Source organism: Scaptodrosophila lebanonensis, unplaced genomic scaffold (genome assembly GCF_003285725.1).
Source record: "Scaptodrosophila lebanonensis strain 11010-0011.00,11010-0021.00 unplaced genomic scaffold, SlebRS2 tig00000085-arrow-pilon, whole genome shotgun sequence".
NCBI lineage: Eukaryota > Metazoa > Arthropoda > Insecta > Diptera > Drosophilidae > Scaptodrosophila > Scaptodrosophila lebanonensis.
The window spans coordinates 4,941,129-4,956,966 of record NW_022060564.1 but is presented as its reverse complement, the minus strand read 5'-3'; the positions used below and the strand labels follow the sequence as shown (position 1 = coordinate 4,956,966).

Below are 15,838 nucleotides of genomic sequence, written 5' to 3'. Positions count from 1 at the left end.
TTCTTCGTTTACAACCTGTCTTGCAAAATGATATCTAATATCAATATGCTTTGTTCTTTCATGGTGTACAGGATTCTTAGCTAATTGTTGAGCACTTAAATTATCGCCATGAAGAATAGTTGGAGTACTCGAGTCACCGCAGCCAATCTCCACTATAAGACGCCGTAGGTATATGGCCTCCTTACACGCAGTTGAAAGAGCCATATACTCCGCCTCCGTGCTGCTAAGTGCCACGCTGCGTTGCTTTTCAGATCGCCAGGATATGGGTCCTCCAGCCAAGTAGTATACATAGCCAGTATACGACTTGCGATCGATGCGGTCGCCACCCCAGTCTGCATCCACATAGCCGGTAAGGGGTTGTCCACACTCTTTGTAGTGCAACTTCAGGTCCACAGTTGACGCCAGGTATCGAAGCACATGTTTTACACCCACTAGGTGCTCTGCATGCGGATCTTGATTCCGTTGAGCTAACTTGGCAACGGAATGCAATATGTCTGGCCTTGTTGTAAGCGCCAGCCACATTAACTCGCCAATTGAAGACTGGTAGGATGCAATGTCAACCTTTTGACAATGCCCGCTGGTACATATCACTTGGAAACCAGCATCCAGTGGGGTCGCTGTAGGTCTACAGGTCTCGCATCCATGTTCACGCAATATGTCTTTGATGTATTGCGAATTGCTTAGCGAAATTTCGCCAAGCTCACCGTCGCGCTGCACTTCCATGCCAAGGAACAAATGCAGCTCTCCCTTGTCAACACATTCAAACGATGTTGTAATGGCTGACTTGATGTTGGCCAAGTCCTCTTTTGATCGGCATGCTATAATTATATCATCAACATAAACAAGGATTAATGATAAGTCACCTCTTCCGTTCCTTTTGTAAAGACACGGTTCATTTTCACATGCTACAAAATCTATGCCTTGTAGTACACAATCGAGCTTGGAGTTCCACTCGCGCCCCGACTGCTTCAATCCATATATTGCCTTTTTAAGCAATAAAGCCTTACTTGGATTATTGGGATCTGTGTATCCCTGTGGCTGCTTCATATAAACAGTTTCATGCAGGTCGCTATTCAAATAGGCGGTACACACATCTATCTGGTGAAGGTACAGCTTCAATTCCGCTGCTAACGCCAAAATAAACCGCACGGTTTCCAATCTGCAAACGGGTGAGAACGTCTCTACATAGTTCACGCCATACTTCTGGGAGCACCCTTTAGCAACGAGTCGTGCCTTGAAACGTTCGACTTTTCCATCAGAGTCACGTTTCAGGCTGTATACCCACTTGCAACCAACTGCTCGCTGATCTTTTGGTAAATCAGCCATCTGCCAGGTTTCGTTTGATTGTAGTGCCTGATATTCCTTTTGCATCGCCTCTTGCCAGAATACTGCATGTGTGCTACCAACGGCCTGATCATAGGATGTCGGAACCATTACGTCACTAGCAACCAATGCTCCAAGCACATTGTATTGCTTTCTTGGACGACCAGGTTTACCATTTCGAACAATTTTAGGCCGGCCTGGCCCAATCTTCACAGTATCCTCGTCAGAGTCTTCTTTTTCGACTGCACTCTCATATGCGTTGGAGCTGCTGTCGTCAGAACTGTGCTCACTGTCATCGTCGTCGATGCTTCTGTCACCATCCGTGTGAGTGACATGCTCTTGAACCTCGCATGCAGGAAAATCTACCGTAACGGTATCTTCATTGGTATGACCACCACAACGCTCATCAAATAGAATGTCTCGTTTTTCGACAATCGTCCTCGTCTCTGGGTCGTATAACCGATAGCCTTTGGCTGCTACCGAATACCCAACCATACGGTACTCATGCCCTTTGGGTTTGAATTTGCCTTTACGGGGACCCTTTGCAAGTGCAACTGCAATGGAACCAAAAACTTTTAGATGGCTAACACAGGGTTTCTTACCTGTCCACGCTTCCATTGGAGTCAGGTTGTTCAGTGCACTGGTAGGTGATCTGTTTCTTATGTATACTGCTGTGTTGACTGCTTCGGCCCACAAAGACTCGCCTAGGCCCGACTGCACCAATAAGCATCTGGACATCTCCGTTAATGTCCGGTTTGCTCTTTCCGCCACGCCGTTCTGCTGCGGAGTATAAGCCACGGTCAATTGCCTTGCAATACCATGGTGTTTCAGGAAACCGTTGAATGTTGTGTTGACAAACTCGCCTCCATTGTCGGTTCGAATACATTTGAGCTTTTTATCTGTTTGCCGTTCAACCAAGTTTTTAAATTCGACGAACTTACTGAACACTTCATCTTTCTTCCGCAAAAAATAAACAAATATACGCCTGGACTTGTCATCGATGAAGGTCAGAAAGTATTTGGATCCAGCAAGTGACTTCGTGTCGAATGGGCCGCATACATCAGCATGAACCAGTTCCAACAGCTCTTCGGCACGGTTAGTGCTTACCTTTGGGAATGGCTGTACATGTATTTTGCTTAGCATACACGTTTTGCAATTCAAGTTGTCTGGGAAAAAAACCTTTCCAATACCACGCACTAGCTCTTTGCTGATCACTTCCTTCAGACTGGTAAAATTTAAATGGCCATAACGCTTATGCCACAATGTACCATCTGATTCAGTTGCGGAATAACACCTATTTTGTTTGCCTTGAAACATATAAAGGTTCCCAACTTTATTCGCTTTCAGTATACACTCGCCGTTTTGTATAACTTTAGCAAAATGTGGCCCAAAATGTATAACATTGTTCTTTTGCACTGACCGGCTGACGGACATAAAGTTGCCATTCATTTTCGGTACATACAGTACATCTGACAACACCAAGGTACAAAGTTCTGTCTGTAACTTCACCTCTCCTCTGCCTTCGGCCTTCAGGAAACCAGCGTCAGCTAAACCGATCATTTCAGTGTGCGCAATAAATTTTGAAAATAACGTCTTATCGCAACACATATGGCTTGTTGCTCCGCTGTCCAGACACCACATGTTGTTCTCTATCTTTCCAACGTCCAACGCATTTAACAAGCTGCTCTGCTTTTCCATCTCTTTCTTTGTCGATTGCTTTTTCCCTTCACCGCGAATTTTCTCACGCTTGCACTGTGCCTTGTAGTGCCCTTTTTCGCCGCAGTTGTAGCAAACGACGATTTTTGAATTCCTTTTTGAATTCGCTTTGGAATGCGCGACGATCTGCTGCGTAGCTATAAATGCTCTTGCATTCTCGCTCTCTCCATCTGCATTGCCTCTGCGCTCTCCCTCTTCCATCAGCTTGATACATAACACATCAAATGACGGTAAATTGTCACGCGTCTCAATGGCGACGACAAAATTTTCGTATGGTTCGGGCAAGCTTGACAACAACACGATTGTTTTTAACTCATCATTTAATTCGATGCCAACTGTACACAAACCATCCAGAATTTCGTTAAATTCGTGTATGTAACTTGAAATGCTTTGGCCTTGAAACATGCGTTTGCCTAGCAATTTCTTGTACAGCGACACTTTCCGTACAGGTCCACTCGGCTGATGAACGTCCTTTAACTTTTTCCATGCCTCGTACGAAGTGTTGCAATTTTTAATGAAGCCCAATTGTGAAGCTTTTACACTTAGCGTTATAATTGCTAATGCCTTTTCATCTTTTGGCCTTGAACTCTCAGTATTACTAGGTTCAGCACCTGATGCCACACTCCACAATTCCGCGTGCACTAAGACAGATCGCATCTGTATGCTCCATGAGTCATAGTTATGCTCTTCCAATTTGTCTATTTGATATAGCGCACTCATTTTTTAAATGTTATATTTCTTGAGTCACCAAACGATTACTATTTCACAATACTTTGAACTTCTCCTATGAGCCTATATGCCCTGGGCCCATAACCTATTGAATAGATTATATATTCGCTGAAAAGGGAAGGGCTCAGTAGGAGTAAAGTAAAAGACAATAGTCGCGGACCGCCGTGCGTCTGTTCGCTTTAGAGTTTTATTGGAGACTGACACTTTTGCTATACATATTCTTTATGCTTACATTCGTATGCAACAGTGACAGATAACTTGTAGATAACATAAGATTATTATCTGCTTATATTAACATGCGTGCATTGGTACTTATGTTTGTATTGATTTTCAACATAATTTACTTGGTAAATTAGGCTCATTTGGAACAGAAATAGCTTCGCCTTAACCATTGACCATGGACACTTTTAGATTCTTCTAGCATTGGGCTTTGCTATAATTTAGGCTAATGCTCTCATTCAAAGGCGATTAGAGACTTGTGTAAAATATTTACACAACTTGTTCCCCTTACCATTCTATTCTTTTCATTCCCCAGCGACATGCGACGATGGGCGCTTGATTGCTTGAAAAGCTTTCAAAAGTTGTGGGTTTTTTTGTAACCCGACTAGTCCCTTCAATTTTGTCATTGTGTGTTCAGTGCACGCACACCCACATGTCCCTTAACCTTTTCATCAAATGTTCAACACTTGAATTTTTCATTATCAACTGCACAGTTCTCAGGACAATACTCGTACTAAGTTTGCCTTTTTAATTATTTCGTGGAATATTAAATGTAAGCTTTTGGATTTTTCAATTGTTCGCTTCAATGTAAATATTGATTTCAGGGCGTCAAAGTTCCAATGTTGAGAGAAATTTTAAAATTTCTTAATATTTGTGCTGGGAACTAGGCAGGTGGATAGGAAATGATCCGTACTTGAATGGGTTTTACCCATGATTGGGCAAATGTGTGTATATTATGCAGATGTAATAGATAAAAATGAATTCGACTTTGGGATTAAAATTTATTTGCCTAACATTAACTTCTTTAAAATATATAATATATAATATCACTGTTCAAAAATTCTATTGTACAATTGGACTAATACAGTACTATGTAGTATAACAAAATACTTTTGTTCGGCCTCCAGTCGGTTTATTCATTTCTTCAACACATATTGCTCACCATTGGGAGCATAGCCCTGGTTATCATAGCCTGCATAGTTTCCCAGCACCATTGAGATTCTTGAGGGCGAGTGTTGTATTCCATTCGATGTTGGCTTCGTGTCCATAACCTTGCCGTTCTTCTTGCCACTGATGGGCAGCTCGAAACGTCTCTGATGGCAGCGTCGAAAGAGAAAGATTCGCAGCTTGAAGAAGACAAAGAGCAGCACATAAATACAGCAGGACAGCACAAGGACAGCCACAACGGTAATCAGAGCATTGTTCGGCTCTCTCCAATCGATGACATGATATATGTAGGGTTTGCCTTTTCTGTGGAAGGCGAAACAAACTTCATTAGCTGAATGCTCTTAGTTAGATGGCAAATGTGCTCACTTGTTCATGCCGCCGCAAATTTGATAGATATATGAGAATATGGCATAGATAATGCCAAACAATACTGGAAGGAACATGTGCAGCAGGCGCAAAGGATGCGCCACAATCCACAAATCAATGAACATGCAAATGGAGTTGAAGCCATGGGTTAGCACATTCGTGGCATCTAAGATGCTTTCGTTCGCTGGAAAGTTATAAAAATAATTCGATTTTAGAATAGAAACAATAGAAAAAATAAAAATTTATAAAAAATATTAGAAGTTTGCCATAAAAGGAAAGATTTTGCGCAATCTTAACTGAACTATTTAGCAGTCATTCCTAAATGTAACTTCAGACAATTTTAGATTGTAGTATGAGGGGTTGTTGCATGTATAAACCTTTCTTACTTGAATAAAACTAAACACGATAGATCAGTCCCTATAAAACAGTATCTAGTACTTTTGTTCTTTTTCTTTTGCCCAGTGTTTTAATATATGTGTATCTTCTTGTCTTTCTTTTTGCCGCTATAGCTGTAGCGTCCATTTCTAGAGCGAAATAAGTAGCTGAGACAAATAACAGAAACTATTTTCTTTTAAATATATTCAGTATTTTACAATCCAGAACCGGTTAAAATGTTTTTGAATCGAACCCATATTATTATTTAAAATCTTAATTATACGGAACACCATTCAATTTATTAGGTTTAAGCGCATTCCAGGACAATAACATCTTTAAAACTAAATTAAATAGCTTTCTGTTAGCAAGATTCTTCTTTGAAAGAATGTTTAAAAGATTCTCTATTGGAAAAATCGTGAAATACAAGAAAAAATTGGTTTGTCTCAGAGAATTATTTCGCATAAAATATATATAGTTTTTTTTTCAATCATAATTTATTTGCAAATCATTTCCTAGACAATATTTTCTTTTAAATGAACTTCTGTGCTTTTTAGAAAGGTAATTTTCTTTCTAAAGTCTTTTAAGCTAAGTTTTTTTCTTTTAAAAATCGCCAGAAATATAATTTTTCGCTTTACAAGTGGAATTTTAGTAATTAGTTAAAATATATCCCACATTTATCCTACATCTTCGGCGATAATGCATGGCATATGTTTGTATTGTATTTTAGAAAATCGAATCTATGCAACATATGGAAAAAAACGGGAACTGCAAATAATGATTATTTTGTTATTTTTAAACGAAAAATCATTCACTTATAGTAACTTGGAGAAAGCGGGGTCTTTACAGATATCCTTTTCTAAAGATTATCTTTCCATTTTCACCATGATTTATATTTTTTAAGTTTTAATCACCCACTAAAAATGTAATAATTATTTTTGAGTGTTACTTTAAAAATTAAATAATGCATGGCATATTACATATTCTTGTATTTTAGAAAATCTGTTTATTGTTTATTTCTCCCACCATATGGAACAAAACACTTTATATGTATTTGTAAAATTCAATTAGAGGAAAAAAGTACAATCGCAATCGAAATAATGCCAATTATTTCCAGATTTAAAAACTTGTTTATTGAAATATGCCCCCTTTTCCCGCATACGTTGTCATGTAAGAAGTCCAAAGCACTTACCATCGTAGAGTATACTCCAATAGATAATGGTTATGACAATCGAGAGCACCAATGTTATGATGTGCATGCCCCAGTAAATGCGAAAGGGACTACAACAGGCCTGCATATTGAGCAATTTATCTGCAATTGAAACCATTAGTCGAATGGCATTTAAATTATAGAGCAAATTATTTGTATACTTACCCGCATATTCCGGATGATAGTGCCATATTGTGACCAAAATGGCGCCCAGCATATTTGTGAGCATGCACAACCAAATGCCCCAATTGGTCATATAGATACAATATAGCCAATAGCTGCCCTTATCAGTGGCAACTGGCAACATGGATTCAATCACTACGCCCAGGAAGAAGAGTGCCATAAACCAGCGATAGACTAGATATGCAATGCTCTTGGTGCAGGTCTGCCACTGTCCGTCACACACAGGTGGGGGGAGGGGGAATATAAGATTATTCAGTTTGTATAGCAATCATTTTGTTTCCCATTAATATTTTACTAGTTTAATTTCGAATGCACAGCAACGACAAGCCCTTATACTCGAAGGTACTAAGTATTAACCAGCCAGTTCTAGTTCTCTCCCCACTCCATTGATACGACGAATTAAAAAGAATACTCATTCTATATGCTCAAGGTAACTCAACAAAATGTTGGTGATGGTTCAATACTTGTTTGAGCAGTTGTTGTGAATAACGCCCACGGGTCCTAGTTGTTCTTTGGTTGTATAAGGACTTTGACTTATTGAATAATTTGTTAAGTACTCGCAGCGCTCTTTAAAATACCGAAGAACTAAATCGGAAGGTTTAGAATGTCACTGAAATTTCAACCAGAATTCAACCAAGTGTCGCAGAAAAATCTCTTGCGTTAAATGAAATGCAAAGAAAAGTGTTAATAAAGATTTGCTTAAATACAAATTATTTATGAGAGAGAAATGTTTTTTTTTCTGCTTAGTCTGACATTTTATTAATTCATATTTTGAGAAACCTCTAATGTTTGACCAATTACTAAGATGGCAATATTTTTTTATGAATTAAGTTTTTCAAATAAACATTAAAGAAAATACAAATTTTGTAATTAATTGCGAATTTTTAACTAACATTTGATAATATCAATATAATATATTTATCAATATAAACTTAGTTTGGCGTGCAAAAACTTATTTTTGGTTTGAAAAGAATTTCAATTTATTAATCAATTATAATCGGGAGTCCCACAGAAATATCTTTCTCCCAAATTTTGCCAGAAAACCAATTTTCGGTGCCACAGAAATGTTTCAAATTTCTGACCGACAGATTATTAAAGAGATTTCAAAAACAGTTCAACACGAAATCTGTAAAGTTTTCTGTGGCACCCCTGAATAAAACTATTTTTAAACCTTATTTAATTATATTATAAATGCAAACAAGGCTTGTATAAATATTCAAAAACATTATTTTAATGCTACTTATTTGCTTTATGCTGCTGCTTCTCATGATCAAAAAATAAAATTAAAATAGTATTTAGAAGCTTTGTGTTTCTGCAGACCATTTTTTTCAGGGGTGTTGTGTAAGATATATTTTAAAATTATTTTTTTTATGAACTTTTCTGTTATTATTACAATAACTTACATTAAAGTGTGGATATTTTCGTGACACCCTTTAATTAAAATCTGACTCAGTAGATCTAGTGTGCGCTTTCTTGAACATCATTTATTGTGTAAATAAAAAATATTACACATCTTGGCTTATGAGTGGAATATTCAATAAATAAAAAAAAAAAAAAGAAATAATAATATCAGTAATTTTTAATAAATTTTTCAAAGCAATGGTTAATAGCTTTTCCTAACAGCTCAACAACCTGAATTTGGTTGTCGATTTTGCTCATTATGAACAAATGATATGGAAACAGCTGTAGTGTACTAAATAGTCAGCTTTATTTCCCCCCTTTATTTAAACATTAAACTATCTTTTGGGAGTTTACACAGTCCATTGCTAATGGGCGTTTGGGTGCACACGGGGCAGGTACTTTAAACTACTCATGTACATTGACCCTCATGATGAACAAATACTGGGTTGAAGTGCGTGTCTATGGAGGGCGTGTGTGGCCAAGGACTTTCCCATACAAACTCTGCTCTGTTTGTGTTGACATTGGTGTTTTTTTTTAAAACCTCGACCAAAAATAGTAGCTTAACTTTATAGTGTCAACTATAGATCCCTTCTACAAGTAATAAAGCCATTTGTTATTTAAATAAAGAGTTGTTCACTCACCTGCGATTTGACGAAATCATCTGGCGCTTCATGATCAAATCCGCAAGCTTTGCGTCGAAATTCCTTCTTCACAGGGTGCACCAAAACCGACAATTTACTCATGACTCGCAGCTTCAACTGAGGTTAGGTGGCGTGGTTGAGAGATTTGCGTTTATAGGAATTGTGTAATTTTCGTGGAAATCTTCTAGACATGCAACTGCTACTCTGACAAAATATTAGCAACTGACTGCTTTGTCATATTCTAGCATGTTTTCCGGTCAAATGTTGAGATAACTGAAATTATATAATATTTACATTTGAAATGGTAATTAATGCTCTTATTATACTTGAACTGCAAACACACTTAATTATTATTTACAAAAAAGAGAAGTTAATTCCCACAATCTAGGCAGGCGTGCGATTTTCATTCGCCCTGCATTCCTAGCTCGAAAACATTCAGTCTTCTTTTGGCATCGACAGATCAAAATTCTACAAATAAATTTTAAAATCCGTACACAATGAATAAGGTCCGTAACGTTCTGACTGTGCCCAACTGTGGCACAATGTTGCGCTGTAAGTCATAGCCCTAGGCATAGGTATAATCTTTAATATCGAAATCTTCTTGGTAGTGGCGCGCGGCTATGGACAGAGTGCCAAACTGGTAAAGCTACCAAAAGTGGATATACCAACGGGTAAATTCAGGTATCTTATGATAATGGCCTATATCCATGGGGAAACCCGCACTGCCAGGACGCTGATACGCGGCTACAAGAACATAGAAAACCATTGTAAGTAGCTAGAAACCAGACTCTCAGACATAGACAAAGTAAATGGAAAATTTTGGGGGCTTACTTTATAGTGGAGGGTTATGATAAGGTTCAAGCCGAGGTCCACGACAAAGACCTTTGCACACAATGTCTGGGTGGCGGCTGGATGGACCATGACGATTGCCACAAGGTGATATCAATCTGGGGCAAGTCAAAGGTGACTGAGTGGAATAAAAAAAGGGTTGCAAGACTCATTTGTAAGCTTATTTGGTTAATTTTATTTACAGGTTTTAGGCAAGGCCGATCATAGAGAAGCTAAGGATATACTGAAGAAAGTTTATCCTGGCTACACATTCAAATATGAAAAAGGTGGTATGGATTATTAAAACAAATTATCTTCTGGATGCTTAACTACATAATAGACGATACAAAATTGAATAAAGTAATGAAATGACTGATTATTATAGTTGTCTTTTCTTTAAAAATCAATTCAAACTGACAAAGAAGTTCAATTTTTAAAAACAATTATTAAAAAATGCTAAGCCATGCGTTCTTTGCATTTGCCAGGCTTTTAATGGTTGATCCCAATCTTATCTGAAGACTGCTGATTAAAGAGGGATCTACACAATATTCTAATGACTACGATATTTACTCACTAGCAAAGAAAACTTGTTACAGACGTAGATTTATATCTAGTTTGAGATTGTAATATTATAGATAATACGTTGAAAGCTGAGATAAGTTGGATAAAGAATGCAATCTCAAAATAAATCATTACTCCATATTAGAAACCACAGAAACTATTAGCAAAATAAATGCATACCCAAATAAAATTAATATGAATATTGCGTACAATGTGTAGAATATGTTCGCCAGATACCTTGCCAGACATAAACTCATAACAACTCAAGACTTATAAAGCATTATTTAATGCCTAAAATAAGAGACTCCGGAAATAATGCTTTGAATGGCAGAGTTTTCGTTTGAATGAGTAAACTTTGTATAATATTTTGGAACCTATTTAAAACACTTTACCCCAATATTACATGACAATTGGACTCATTAGTGTTTATTTATTGAGATATTATGTGTCTTGGTAAGTTGTCAGAAAAGGTTTTGGAGAGCTTAGGAGAGAGTGAGAAAAATATCAGTCCAAGCTTGGGATTTGCTGACTTAACTTTCTTGAACCGTTTTTAAAGAACTTACTACAAATAAATATAATTTTTTATATAGCCGCCCTCTTAAAGGGTGAAATGGGAGAATGCCTAACGTATTCCTGTCTTGTATACAGCCATGGTTGAAAACAGACATTAAACTCTACTATAGAAGCCAGAGAAAGGAAAGGCGAGGACCCCTTAAAGCTACTCCTCTATAAGAAAAAACCTTTTATTAAAGATATTAAAAGGCTCATAGTTATAACAAGATTAGCTACCTAATACCAGTGTTTAATGCTGAAAACTCAAACTCTAATGCTAGTTTTTATGGATAAGAAACCTTCAGTTAAAAAAAAAAAAAACGCACTGCTATCAAGTCGTTGCAGTCCATCAAGTACGTTTAAATGCATGGCTGGCTGGCTAACTGGTTAACTGGCATTGGTTATTACGATTACAAAATGAATAGGCATTGCTTTATTAAATACTTACTATAGTGTAATAAAATATGAGTTGTAAGTAAAACAAAACGATTAGGCGAGCTAAGGCCGCTTCATGCCAGCCACTTAGAGATTGTGTAACAAAACAGGCCTCAAACAGGCAACCGTTAGAGGGGAGATAGGCGAACAGGCCTGTTTGCTTAAACAGCCTGTTTAATCCGTTAGTTTATCGCAATCATTAAACATGCATGCGTGAGAAAAGGCCTTCCCCACCTCCCACTTCCCTTGAGAATGTGCGATCCAACTATACTTGTAATATGTCGAGATTTAAATGCGAATTTACGCAGTTGGATTGAAAAATATATCTTGTATCCATGTATATATAAGGTGCGCGAAATAAGTAAATAGGACAACACATTTTTTAATGTAACAACTGAACTATAAATTATATTTTAACAAAATAATTTTTTTTAAACTTAAATAGCTAACAATTTAAATGAGTCTTTGGCGAGGCCATGCAAATACAAGTAATAGATAAAAATATATAATTAAATATATCCAAACGAAATAAATAAGTAGGACAAATTAAAAAATCGTACTTCTTGATTTTCATTTCTAATTAAATTATAATTAATTAAATATGTAGAGTTTAAATTGACCCTCCTTTTTTATTTCTATCATAATTATTATTGCTTAGTCACTGAGATTTGTCCAGTCTTGTTAAATTAGAAAATAATACTCTCCATGTGTTCCTATGAACAGGAAGAGAAAAATGGCTTGGCCCTCTAATCTGTATTCAGTTAGTTTTTCGTTTTTAGAGACCGCGGTTGTACATATAATTGCTTCGAGATTTATTTTAAGGTTTATATTACAACTGAAGTACTTTTTTCTAACATATATACTCGCATATTTTAAAATATAGATGTTAATATATATCGTTCCAAATATCTCTCTGCTATTGCAACACTTTTCAGAGTCTTTTTTGAGTACTCCCCGAAAAATATCGTAAACTCTATAATACTCTATTTACTCTACTCTATTTATTCTACATATAAGCTCATTATGGATGATTGTGTATAGCATTGTTTATGTAACTCCACAGCTGTTTTCAATTGAAAAGCTAAGTAAAATCATATTTCCATTTGTTAGTTGGCTGGCTAATGGCTCCATTAAAAACCAGCTTTGTTTTATTACGATGAGGCAGAACACTTGTTTTTGTTTGAAAAACACAATGTTCAGATTTTTAAGTAATTATATTATAACCATTCAACACACACACACACACGCACACAAATCCATTCAATGGAGTGCGACGGCCCTGAACTTGCCTCGCACTGTCGCACGAGTTACGACCAAGAAAAATATTGACGACCTACCAACAATCTCTGCCGTAGCATCAACGCTTGCGACCAACTATTTCGCTTGTCTCTATGTCGTGCCTTTTTTCTATATACATATTATATTTGTTATTTATTCACTCTTTATTTAGTGGTTGTTGTGCGTTTTCTGCTATATATTCGTCATATGTATTTTTGAAGTTGTACTACAATGAACCGGGCCTTACTTATAATTTATATGCCGCCGTCTGAAGTTCAAAACTTGATATCTATCCAAAAACTGGTTGACCTTTACATGCGCGCCAACTGTGTAAATAAATAAGTACAACAACAAAAGATGTGATGTGGGTCTGTCTGTACATAAGTTGTTGCCAGCGAGTCCAACCCATTGACTTACTCTACTACAAGTATATACCCATTGACTTACTCTACTACAAGTATATACCTACTACTAAGTAGTGCGTAGTGGCAAATGGTTATACATTAGCTGTAAATTATTTTAAAACCAACAAACTGCTGTTTTGCAAAGTTACAAACAGATTGTCGGGCCCGATAAGATAAAACCATTTACGCGACACACAATTATCTCATCTGGGTGGCCTCATTAGCCTTAGTAGGCCACTCCATCCACTTCACAAACATTTCCAGCTACTCACTGGCTTCAACTTAATGCCAATTCAATTCATACTACTTTTTGCTTCAATTTTTTTTTTTGGCTAGTCTGTTGGCTTTTGGCGACGTAGAAAGTGAAATCAAAGAGTTCAACGCCATCGAAGGCAATATATTGTATACGTATACATAGTATATATTTTCTATATGCTAGTATTAACGCCAACAACTACAAAACTTTCCTGAAGCGATTAAACGAGACGGCCCCGTGCAAATTTACATTTTTATTTCAGCCATTCGATTGAGAAATTTCTTTCTCTGAACAATACATACAAATTCTATACAAAATTATGCAAAGAATTTTTTAAACTGGCAAACAAAATAGTTCTTTCTAGCTAAATATCTCTGGAATAATTACATAACTATAGCTGTACTTTATAATTCAACTATTTATTCAATTATTAGCACATAAGTACTAGATTTCAATATTTGTTTCCAATATTTGACAAAATGTACTTTGAAGCTAAACTTGGTACTAGGTTTTAGACAAATATTGATATCTAATATTTATTTTAAAGCAGGGGAAATAAATACTCGACCTAGCAATGTTTAATATGTTCTTGGGATGTATAAAATATTTAACTAATAAGAGGAAAAAATAAACAAGCTAGCAAACAAGTTTGAAAAAAATTTAAAAATAAAGAATTAAATAACACTTTATTTATGTATTATTTATTATTTATCTATTCATTTCTTTATGTATTATCTTTTGCTTTCAGCTGACCCTTAACTCGATATAGAGACAAAAAGTAAGTAGTAACAATTCTTTAAGCAATTACCCCTTTCAAATGGAAAGTTTTAGAATAGCGTTCTTCATTAATCTCTCTGCAAATTAATTCATTATATATTTGCTTTAAAGTTTCCTCGAATGTGGATAATCCTAAATCTCAGCCGATGTGCCAATCCACATCTGTTCATAGCCCTTCAACAATGAATTCTATTCACGCCCATGAATTAGTACGTTTTGATAGCATTCTTAACAAGACATAATAAGACTCACCTTCAGCAATAAGTTGGCTCAATCAGTTAACAGCATTGAGTACCGAGAAGATGCTTTTATAACCGTTTCTTCAATGTACAGGAAGTAGTGTTATTTGTTTTCAATTGTTTGATTGAATTGCTTAATCTATAAATGGTGTTGCACATCGGCTCTATTAACGAGTCTCATTAACGTCTCTAGAACGTGCAAAAAGTTGTTTTATTGAGAAAGAGGCGAGAAACCAAAGTTTTTGATAAATGTTTCGAATGGCTTCTACGTGCAAAGTAAATAAATAAATAAATCAAAAATGTACGCAGCCTGTTATTCAAAATAGCAGCTAATGACATAGCACCTAAAAAAATGCTGCATGCAAATATTTACACCCTTAACCCATTAAGGGATATGCCAGTGATTTAGCTTGAAATTCCCAAAGCAATGAAAATATTTATATTATTCATGGAAAAATTTATAATTGATTTGTTTTGGTTTTTATTTTAATTTTAAATCTGTGCTTAGCAACAAATAAAAGCATTTCAACATTGCAAAAGTTAATAAAATTTTGTCACGCTTTAAATAATACTTTTGCTATGGAATAGAAAACAAGTATGAGTCTTAACGAATATATATTTTTTTAACTTTTTGTGCTTTGTACTTTTTTAATGAAACTTCAAATTATTATTCGCTTCACGACACAAGCTCAGAACGGGAACCAGAAATAAACCGCGAAAACAAGAATGAACTGACACGATTGGCCAATTGAGTTGTAGTCGTAGTTGTTGTTGTTGTTTTGCCAAAACTACAGCAATTGGGGCTAACAACAAGAGTAATGGCAGTTTTTTATTTTGGTTCTACAAAAATAGGGCTTTCTAGCTATTTCTTTTTCCTATTTATTTTTTATTTTTGCAAGCACTTTGTGCGTATTATACGCATGGCTTGTCATTCAAACCACTTGTTGGTGTTGGTGTTGTTGTTGTTGTTGTTGTCTATGTGGGTCAACAAGAGCAACTTTGCATAACGGCGTTTAGTTAGTAGTGGTTGCTAGTCGTTGTTGTTGTTGTTGCTGCTGCTGCCTATTGCATTTTCAACTACGTTTGTATGTACAAATATTACAGCAACGACCCGAAAAAATGCAGAAAAACATTGCCCGATCGTATGGAATATTCATGCGCCAATGCACAAGAATAAACGTTACAGCCAACACGCAATGCAACAGCAACAACAACCGCAGCAACAACAACAACAGTAACGGCAACTTCAAATGCAACTAACCGGGAAACTTGAACACGCTGGCGCCGACCAAAACCGACGATTTGTCAACGCGACGCACGTTTTAAAACTGATCGTAGCTTAAACACTGATGCCAGCAATAGCGTAAGCTTTATCGTAAAGTCATATCGTAAAGTTCAAA

General features: G+C 36.4%; 2 protein-coding genes across 2 annotated transcripts; one reads left to right on the top strand and one right to left on the bottom strand.

The window, feature by feature from the left end:
* Window positions 1–4,749: 4,749 nt before the first annotated feature.
* LOC115626374 (protein rolling stone) lies at window positions 4,750–15,795 on the bottom strand. The gene is made up of 7 exons (XM_030521730.1): window positions 15,700–15,795; window positions 14,452–14,627; window positions 9,109–9,381; window positions 7,049–7,274; window positions 6,866–6,985; window positions 5,302–5,485; window positions 4,750–5,238 (listed from the first exon to the last, which is right to left on the bottom strand). The coding sequence occupies exons 3-7, from the start codon at window positions 9,208–9,210 to the stop codon at window positions 4,905–4,907; spliced, it is 966 nt and encodes a 321-aa protein (XP_030377590.1). The 5' UTR covers window positions 9,211–9,381; window positions 14,452–14,627; window positions 15,700–15,795; the 3' UTR covers window positions 4,750–4,904.
* LOC115626375 (sex-regulated protein janus-B) lies at window positions 9,527–10,316 on the top strand. The gene is made up of 4 exons (XM_030521731.1): window positions 9,527–9,660; window positions 9,717–9,875; window positions 9,947–10,071; window positions 10,142–10,316. Exons 1-4 carry the CDS (start codon window positions 9,606–9,608, stop codon window positions 10,238–10,240), a joined length of 438 nt encoding a protein of 145 aa, XP_030377591.1. The 5' UTR covers window positions 9,527–9,605; the 3' UTR covers window positions 10,241–10,316.
* Window positions 15,796–15,838: the final 43 nt, after the last annotated feature.

Coding starts and splice junctions, on each gene's coding strand:
- LOC115626374 (XM_030521730.1), bottom strand. CDS start 9,210: ATGAGTAAATTGTCGGTTTTGGTGCACCCTGTGAAGAAGGAATTTCGA. Junction 7,275..9,108: donor ATGATTTCGTCAAATCGCAG/GTGAGTGAACAA, acceptor TGTGACGGACAG/TGGCAGACCTGCACCAAGAG. Junction 5,486..6,865: donor TTGGAGTATACTCTACGATG/GTAAGTGCTTTG, acceptor ATAACTTTCCAG/CGAACGAAAGCATCTTAGAT.
- LOC115626375 (XM_030521731.1), top strand. CDS start 9,606: ATGAATAAGGTCCGTAACGTTCTGACTGTGCCCAACTGTGGCACAATG. Junction 9,661..9,716: donor CTGTGGCACAATGTTGCGCT/GTAAGTCATAGC, acceptor TCTTCTTGGTAG/TGGCGCGCGGCTATGGACAG. Junction 10,072..10,141: donor CAATCTGGGGCAAGTCAAAG/GTGACTGAGTGG, acceptor TTTTATTTACAG/GTTTTAGGCAAGGCCGATCA.